This window comes from Quercus suber, unplaced genomic scaffold (assembly GCF_002906115.3).
Source record: "Quercus suber isolate HL8 unplaced genomic scaffold, Cork oak 2.0 scaffold_389, whole genome shotgun sequence".
NCBI lineage: Eukaryota > Viridiplantae > Streptophyta > Magnoliopsida > Fagales > Fagaceae > Quercus > Quercus suber.
In genome coordinates this window covers 103,231-113,302 of record NW_027069841.1, presented here as the reverse complement: position 1 = coordinate 113,302, position 10,072 = coordinate 103,231, and the positions used below count along the sequence as shown (strand labels likewise).

General features: G+C 30.4%; 1 protein-coding gene across 1 annotated transcript; it reads right to left on the bottom strand.

The window, feature by feature from the left end:
* Positions 1 to 7,753: 7,753 nt before the first annotated feature.
* On the bottom strand, positions 7,754 to 9,537 carry LOC112021322 (uncharacterized). Its single transcript, XM_024053892.2, has 4 exons — positions 9,009 to 9,537; positions 8,756 to 8,818; positions 8,518 to 8,592; positions 7,754 to 8,379 (listed from the first exon to the last, which is right to left on the bottom strand). Exons 1-4 carry the CDS (start codon positions 9,387 to 9,389, stop codon positions 7,921 to 7,923), a joined length of 978 nt encoding a protein of 325 aa, XP_023909660.1. The 5' UTR covers positions 9,390 to 9,537; the 3' UTR covers positions 7,754 to 7,920.
* Between the last annotated feature and the right edge of the window lie 535 nt (positions 9,538 to 10,072).

Here is a 10,072-nt window from a genome sequence, read left to right as displayed (position 1 = left end):
CTATGAGGGCACATCATCAATCTTTTTTCTTTTCAGAAAGTGTATTTGATTAAATTTTTTGAGTAAATTTCTAACACCTAAATCGTAGCTTTCTTGTATATTATTAGCATAAGAATTTACATGTTGCACGTTTGGCATTAGAAAAGTCTGAATGACAAATTATTAGTAGCGTGATGGGAAGAAAGAAAACCATGTGATAGACTATGAGATAGTATGACAAACCATTGTTCACCAGCATGCGTGAATAGCTTCCAAACAGATCCAGACAAGAAGTCACTCTTTGTGATAGACTATGAGACAATATTCTGACTGATTCCTAGACTACTGTTCACTTTTACTGATTCATTAATAGTAATTTCCACAAAATTCTACAAGTGTCCACCGACAGATTAACTTAAGTTAACTTTACTTACTCAAGTTACTTTTAAAAGCAAACCATGATTTATTTCATCTATAAAAGGACAAATGCAGAATTATTTGATGATTCAGTAATATCTAATACTGGTTATATATCTTTCTATATCACTATTTATATTTCTTCTTTCTAAGGGTGAATTTAAAGTTTCTATCTTTTTAGTTAATTTTGTTAAACTATTATCTTGAATGTCTGTCATAGATCTTTCAATTGATTTAGTTTTTTGTCAATTTCTTTCTTTAGTCTATCATTTTCTTTTGGACTATTATGTCTCCATTTTTTATTAACTAAGTCTATTAGATTGTCTTTTTCAATTTCTTTCATTATTATACATTTTTCTCTTTCTATATCTATAATGTCTAACTTCTTCCGTATTACTTCCATAGAAGTACTATTATCTTGTCTTTCTATTCTTTCTATCTCTTTTCTTACTATTCCTTTCTTTATTATACATTTTTCTCTTTCTATATCTATCGTATCATACTATGTGCATAGAACTAGGGGCTAGGGAGTTTAAAACCATTAAAAACACTTTCATATTTTATAATCGGAAAGAAGACCTCAGGCATCCAAGGAAGGAAGCATTTGGATTTATCAGCAGTGAACATTATGTAACAGACTAAGTACCATAGACAATCAAAACCAAAAGACAGTCCAGCAAATCTAGCTTCAGAACTCACGGCAGAATATATGTTTTAGCTATTTAGAATAAAAATTCCAAAAACCGAAGAGTTTGGATGCTACTTTAAATGGGCTTAGGAAACTTGTTTTAAGACTTTAAAAAATACTAGTAGTAATCATTTGAAACTTAAGTTCTTTAGGACTTTAAGACTTCCAATTATAAGACCTTGGCCCAACGTATCTAGTCGTGGGCAAGGTTTCTGTATTTAATAAGACTTATATAAAGTTATAATTACACAACGACTGGGTTTTACCGAATACCCGTGAATGAAATGGGCCAGATTGGCCCATGTGTTGAGGTTGACCGTAGATTGAGAACCAATTTTCCAGAAACATTTTTTAAAATCCATGGGACATTAAAAAAAAAAATTAGAAGTACTTTTTATAGGGTGAGACTTAATTGCATAAGAATTGAATAGTTGTCATTGAGAGTGAAGAGTATTTCTAATCTATTATAATAATGAAAAATTGAAATTGAGAATTAATCTTGACCTTCCGTTTATAACAAAATGTTTAAATAAGCATCCTCTCTTCTTTATCATATCAAATTAATAAACATATATTGTAATAAAGAAAAAGAAAAAAAAAACATGAAATCATTTACCTTATAAAGATGCTTATGTTCTCTTCAATCTTCACATATATCCTGAACTATATGTAGATGCTACTTGTTCATAGAAACCCTGTAATAAGTTGAAATTTAGTAAGAATTCAAAATCAAATAATATATTTTACCTACCGCATAGAGTGTGGCAGAAAGAATGATTTTTAGATCTAGAAATAGAGCTGCATAATTTCCATTATTTTCTTCAATTCTCTTAACAATTATAGACAATTTTAAATAAAACTCTAAATAGGACAGAAAAAGCATGACCAAAAAAAAAAAAAAAAAAAAAGAACAACCTGGCTTTGTTTTTTTTCTTTTCTCACCTTTTAATCTTCCATTTTCGTTTTTAGCACGAACAATCAATCAGAGATCCATGAACTTGCTTTTGAGTTGGAGATAATTGATTTATAGGATTAAAATTATAATGGGCTTTTATATATATATATATATATATATTGTAAATTACAGAGAAGAATCTAAATAGGAATTGCAATTTTACTAAAAATCACAAGATTTTAATTCCTACAAATCTTGCTAGATTTCACATAATAAAAAACAAAAATGCAAAATATGTGAGGGGAAAAAAAGGATAGAGATTACCTTGTTTTCAAAACTCCAAAACTTTGGGCTCAACTTTTACATATTTAATTTAGAGAGTTTATATAAAAGAAGGTTTCAAAGAAAACCTTTGAGCGCCCAACAATGATTCATGAAGGGGAGAAAATTCTTTGTGGGTTTCAATTAGCTCAGCTGGTAAAGTTTCTGATGGTTGAATAAAGATCTGTGGTTCAATCCTTGCTTACACCAAAAACCGATTGGTATCTTGGTTTAATGATAAAGAGCTATTATCAGAAGCGAATACCATATGTTGAAACTCTCAAAAAAAAAAAAAAAACCTTTAATAGATACAACAACCATTAGATGTAAAGATAGGTGGTTGAGTTCATCTATGCTTTCATAATAGATATTTTTTATATTATCTCTTTGTTAAAATCAGATTTATCTCTTTTAGTCAAATTTTATACCGTAAAATCAAAAATTAAAAAAAAAAAATTAAGAAGAAGAAAAGTTGATATTAAATTATTAAGTTTTTTTGTCTATCAAACTTTATCCAAAATGATTACTTGATAAGAACAAATAAACAGTTGATTTTGTCTTAAAAATTGCCGTAATTTGCTGTTGATTTTATTTATAAAAAATTGCTCTAATTTGGTGCAATTACTTGATGTAACTACAGCTTCTACAAGATTTTTGTAATTTGGTGTAGCTACGTAACCTAACTACGGCTTCTAAATCTAATTTTTATTACATGGTATAGTAAGTATATGATATTTATAATTTTTTTTTTTTTTTAATTTCTTGGGAGATTTTTGGAATTTTATCAAGCGGCAAATTTAGAGTCTATGAAGCCCAGCCCAAGAAAACCCTTGTATGGTTTTGAAATAACTGATTGATAATCGGGCCTTGTCCATTCATTCATGACATTTTTTGTGAGAATAGGAAAGATTTTACAAGTGAAATGCCTAAACCAATGAGGGGTTTTTGTTTTTTGGCCACCCACCCTAAGATTTAATAATCCTATCTCATCCATTCCATGATCACATCATCATTAGTTGAAAATTAGTTGAAAAGGCTAACAGTAAACAGTAAAACACGAGACTAAGAGACATAATTTTTCTCCGCAAATATTTTCACAGCTATGAGATATTAAATTGTTGAGTAATTATTCACTACTTAAGACCCATCATCATGTGANTTTTCCAGAAACATTTTTTAAAATCCAGGATTGTAGTCTCTTCGATTTAGATGATTTTTTTTTTTTTTGTGAGTCAATCAAAGATAAATTAATTAACGTTGGAAAAGAAAAAGTTAACAAATATCTTAAAACTATTAAAAAAATAATAGTATTTTTTTTTTTAACTTTTTAAAAATGATCTATTATCCATTAACTTTTCAAGAACGATTTTTTTTCTTCTTTTTTATAAGACATAAATTTCATTAATTCAAACCAGAAGAAATCATATCCAAACGCCAATTATGATCAGGAGTTTACAGATGCCTATAAACAGCGACGTAGATTTAAACAATGAAAATTTGAAAGTAACAAAAAACAACATAAGAGAGGAGAGAAAGTAGAGTCTATAATATAACGGCAATTTGAGATTTAGTATCATGAAAAGCCCAAAATTACTTCATTATAAAACATCTTTAAGTTTTTAAAACGCTGCACAACTTGCGAGAGAAATCAGAAAAATCAACGAACCCAAAATTAAGGTGAACAATTACAATTTCTTCAAAAATTGATTTATTTTCAATAAAATTAAAGGGAACGAAGAATCAAAGAAGAAGAAATATGAGATGGAAAATAAATCAAAGGGACAGCATCAGAGTCATGGAAGTATAAGATTGGAACATCGCTCACATTAACAAATGTAGAGCTTCTCGAAATCCAACATAGAAATTCCTCATCCTTTGCAAACCCTTGATTATGATAATCACAGAGAGAGTGAAACCCTAATATAATAGTATTTGAGCATGGAACTAGGTTGAATTGTGTTTGTGTCAGTCTTAGGTGGAACTGAAGGCTGCAGCGATGGTATTTGACGCTTCTATGAGTTATATAAAAAACAAAAGGGACAGCGTACTAGGGTTTTGAGTGTTTGGGAATTGGGACTACCTAGTACATGGTTAACATGAAGTTCTAAGGTTGGGTTAAATCTCGAACTGACTTTAACCAAACAAAGAGGCTAGGTTTGGTTAAATCACGAACTCATTTAGATCTTCGGTCAAGGTGTGATGTATCTGGAGATTTGTCATTTTGATGCTTACGTGCTATCAATGTGGTTGGGATACACGAACCAATCAGAACATCTAGAATTCTACGCTTAAACATAAAGACATGGTGTGACAGTACGCACCTTCGATGATTTGTGGGAGTGTGCATTTATGCCAACTTTTTGGCACCTTGAATAGTATTCAGACTCGTGGCGCTGAGGGTAGAAAGGTAAAAGAGGAAGATATTGTTATTTTAGGTCCACTATTTTAACGAAAACGAAAATTGAATTTTTTTTTTTTTTTTTTGAAATGGTTTTACATGATTTTTTTTCTTTGAAAGTAAATGCGATCAAATTTCTTTAAAGATAAAACAGAGTGCATGAGGTAATTGGTGATATAAACTTTTTTTTTTTTTGACTGATGAGTAAGGTTTTATTGTTACATGATTATAAATTTGTAAATAAATAAGGCAAAATTGGATTCGGTATAAAATTGGGTATAGTTAAGAGATTTTTAAACTCATGAAAACATGTTTATTCGTATTCAATATGTTAAAATGACCTTTCTTAAAAAAACAATGTGTTAAAATGAAAGCCTGACGCCTGAGTTGAATTGGCCTACAAATCACACAGTCAACCCAAATTTATAACTCCAATTTCTTTAATTTTTTGTTTGAATGTAATATATAATCTACTTATAAAACAACTGATTATCAGTTTTTAAACTTTTATTTTTATTAATCCATTTATTATACACTTAGAGTTATAGAATTACAATTTTTATATTATACAAATGAGAATAAGAATTAGGTTTTTTTTTTTTTTTTTTGGAGGAATGAAATGGTAAGAGTTAGAATGGAATAACTAATCATATGGGTAATCAATATACAACATTTTTTTTTTTTTGGGGTGGGGGGGGGGGGGGGGGACATTAAAAAAAAAAATTAGAAGTACTTTTTATAGGGTGAGACTTAATTGCATAAGAATTGAATAGTTGTCATTGAGAGTGAAGAGTATTTCTAATCTATTATAATAATGAAAAATTGAAATTGAGAATTAATCTTGACCTTCCGTTTATAACAAAATGTTTAAATAAGCATCCTCTCTTCTTTATCATATCAAATTAATAAACATATATTGTAATAAAGAAAAAGAAAAAAAAACATGAAATCATTTACCTTATAAAGATGCTTATGTTCTCTTCAATCTTCACATATATCCTGAACTATATGTAGATGCTACTTGTTCATAGAAACCCTGTAATAAGTTGAAATTTAGTAAGAATTCAAAATCAAATAATATATTTTACCTACCGCATAGAGTGTGGCAGAAAGAATGATTTTTAGATCTAGAAATAGAGCTGCATAATTTCCATTATTTTCTTCAATTCTCTTAACAATTATAGACAATTTTAAATAAAACTCTAAATAGGACAGAAAAAGCATGACCAAAAAAAAAAAAAAAAAAAAAGAACAACCTGGCTTTGTTTTTTTTCTTTTCTCACCTTTTAATCTTCCATTTTCGTTTGAGAATAGAGTACCACCATACTGTACACAAAATCAGGAGTATTACAAAATCAAGAGTATTGAATAATTTTTCTAATAAACTATTGATGGAGGATAATAAAGTGGTGGATCATATGAGCATCAATAACAACTTACAAACTCAATAATTCGAAAAAAAAATTGTAAAATGATAGTGTAAGTAGTATTACTAGAAATCAAATCATTAATCATATCAAAAGAAAAATTGTTAATCAAAATTATGTTGTAACTAAACTAAAGTCTATGTTTATAACTATAGATAAAGACAATAGTGTAAAACAATAGGTATGATCTCTTGATAGCTAAGGAAATGATGTAGGACATGGCTTAATACTTAATTTTTGTAATTATTTAATTTTAGTATTTTTTATGTTAGGTTTAGGTTGTTTGTAGGTTACAGTTAACTCAACTAGTAAAGTCTCTGCTGGTTGAATAAGAGATTTGAGATTTAATCCCCGCCTATACCAAAAATTGATTGATGTCTTGGCCTAATGATAAATAGCTATCATTAGGAGCAAATGTCATAAGTTGAAACTTTCGGTATTTTTAAATTTTAATGTTGTTTAGTTAAATTAGGGTTTTATATGCTTTTTTAGCCGCCTTGGGATTTATAGTTGCCTTAGGTTTTGTTTTTACTATTTAAACGCATTATAGCCTCTAAAGGCAATTCAATTTTCATATTATTATTAATAAAATATAGATTTTTTATCGAATTTTTTCTTTGGTAGATTTTAATTTACTACATTGTGGATTCAAGGAACCCATTGAATTCTTATTACCTAAAAACTAACAATTTAGTTTTTGTCCATTAAAAAAGTATCATGTGTGCTTTCTTCAGACTTTTACGACCATCAAGAAATCACTTAAAAGTTAAAACACAACAATTTCCTTACACAGAAATTCTTAACTCTACAAAGTGTTAAATTAACAAAAATTGCAATTTGCTCTAGTGTTTTAAAATTAACAATAATTACAATTTGCTTGGGGTTCACGGCACAACTCTAACCAATAGAAAAGTCAACTTGGATTCATTTAGATTTATAACCACCTGCCTTCACAGACACTGCAGCCAACTGTTTTAAAACAGAACAGTATTATAGCACTATGCAACCGTTAAGCACGTCTTCTTTCATTTTTTTTTTTCCTCCATCAATAATTTAGTAGAAACTAGCAAAAAAGGATAAAAATTCGAACAGGGAAAAAAGAAGTAATTGTGCCTTTCCTTTTTTGATGCCAAACCATAGTTAATAGACCAAACTAATAGAGCTTCCACACACTATAGTAGCCTATTCAGGTATTGAAATAACCCACAACCACATTCTACTATCCATTCCACCAAATATAACCACAGGCCCCACTCATTGTCATTGTTCTCTCAGAAAACGCAACCCACACGTGTTAGAGCATTCCCAAAACTAGCAACCACCCGGAAATCATATTAGAATCTTTATACAAATTCAACATTGTTAAGAAATTTCAGTTAGTTCAATTAGTAAAAAATTTTATGATCAAATAAGAAATTTAAGATTTAATTTCTATCGTACCAAATAACCAACTGATGTCTTGATTAATGATAGAGAATTATCATTAGAAGCATTTCACTATTATTAAGACTGGACACAATAAATTAATACTATTTCTTAAAATTAAAAAAAAAAAAAAAAATAAAAAAAAAAAAAATCTCGAACTTGTTATTTTAGGTCATCAAAATGAGTCAAATGACAAGAAGAGATTTTCCAAAACTTTCATACCATTATATTTATAGAATAGAAATATTCCTTCAATAGAAAGGAAACTCCCAGATCTCAGCCAATTTTTACATTTTAGATACGCAATTAACCATATATATAATAGGGTAAATCAAAAAGGAATAAAGAAAAATAAAAACAATGTCTAATATTAGCGGCAATGGAGTTTCTTGACCCTACAGATCTGTATCCTTCTCTGTCTAGCTTGTGCTGCCATAGCCTTATATGAAATCCTGTTGGCCACTGTGAGATCAAAAGGTCCAGAAGAGCTCCCGCCAACAGTGTCCTCTATAGAAACGTTAAGATCAGGAAGACTAGATGGGTCCACATCGTTCTTGACCACGCAGCCAAATCCAGCACTAGTTGGCAGAGAGGAGTGCATTTGGTTAATTGGGTGTTGAAGTTTCTCATCAATTTCTGATCTTTGAACCCTCTGATTCACAATGAACAGTTTCTGCTTAACCACACTGTGAATTTGCTGTTGATGATCTTGATTTTGAGCATTGAGGAGAGAGTTGACTGTGGGTTGCACTTGAACAAAACCCTTTGCAAGCTTGAACCTTTTGCGATCTTCCAAATATGGATTTTCCTTCATATGGCCATGACAAAACTGTACAAAACAATAAATTAGTTAATAAATCATGATTAAACTAAAAGGGACCCAAGCCCAACCCCAGAAAAAGTAATTAATGAACAGGAAAAAGTACATCTTATCAATCAGATTATCAGAAAAAGGAAATAGTAATACCTCATGTTTTCTTGCTTTCAACTCCAAATTGAAAGCCTTCAGCCCATCGTAACAACGCATTGCATTCCCTATCTCCTGTTTGGATTTCACAATGGATGTTAGAGAAACAATTGCATCAAATTTTGTTGAAACAAAAACTGAAAAAAAAAAACAAAATTTTCATGGAAAAGACAATTTAACACCCAGAAGAAAACAAAAAACTAAAAAACTAAAAAAAAAAAAAAAAAAAAAAACTCACCTTCTTCAGAAAATCCCTGCTCTGAGTTAACCCCTCCGTAATCTCCAACCAGTCCTCTCTCTTCTACAACATCAAGAACAACCAAAGCACACACAAATCAATAAACAGAGCATATAAATGACAAAACTATATATTAAAAAAAAAAAACCTCAAATATAAACTTCATAGCAATTTAAACTATGAAGAGAAAAAGAAACAGAGAGAGACACAACAAAACCCAGTAAGCAAAAGTCAAAGAAAAATTGAGACATACCCTTTTAACGATTTTGAATTTCAGAGCGTTCTTGGGCTTGTCATCAGATTCACTACTGAGAGAGAATGAAAGGGGGGTCACAGGGCTCAAAGTTCCGGCCTTGACCGCCACAGTTGGAGCCTCAGTCTTACATGTAGGAGTAGGACCCACCTCAACACCACCATGAGTAAACGCCGGTGAAGAAGACAAACTGAAATGAAAACAGCCCAATGATTGTCTGGGAAGTCTCTTAGATCTCCGTTTAAGGCCGACCCATGACTGAATTTGAGGGTGTGTTTTGAATTCAACGAATTGTTGATGAAACTCGAGCATGGTATTAGCAGTCTCAATCTCCTCCTCAGTGAAGCCACTGAGTAAAGCACTTTTGCTCTGTTTTGCCATTGTTTCTTTCTCTCTTTCTTTCTTTTACTCTTTCTCTCTAAAAAGACTTTCTCTGTTTCAATAAATTCACCATATAAAGAGAGGACAAGTTGCAGAGAAAAGCGGTAGAGAAAAATAGAGAGAGAAAGAAAAGGGATTGGGTTAGAAATTGAGAGAGAGAGAGCGTGTGTGTGTGTTTTTTTTGCTTGGGGACGGGGATAATTGACACGTGTCGCACATAAAATCTAGGGTTTGCACCCTCACTTTTAGTTTGTTCAGTATTTTTTATTTTTCTTTTTATTTTTCTTTTTATTTTTTTGGGAAACCAATAGATTTTATCAAAAGAACTAAACTGCCCAAAGAGGCCCAATACGAAGTTTGTTTGATTACAACCCGTAATGTCAATTTTTTCTACGGTTTTGACTCAACCCAACCTAGGTAAGTTTTCCTTGCCCTTGTGGCGAGAACAGGGTAAGGATTTTTTCTTTTCCACACTATAAGGCAGGGCAGATATGAATTTAGGCTTTTTAGTCCTGCTCCAGCCCCATTCAATTATTATTAAAGACTTCATTTGTATTGCTAAGTATTTAAATGTATGAATATTAAGACTTTTTGTTTTATTGTGATATTTTCTTATTAAACAGTTTGAATAATATTATTTAGTCCTTATTAAAAATTAGTTTGATTTGATGTAATAAATTTAG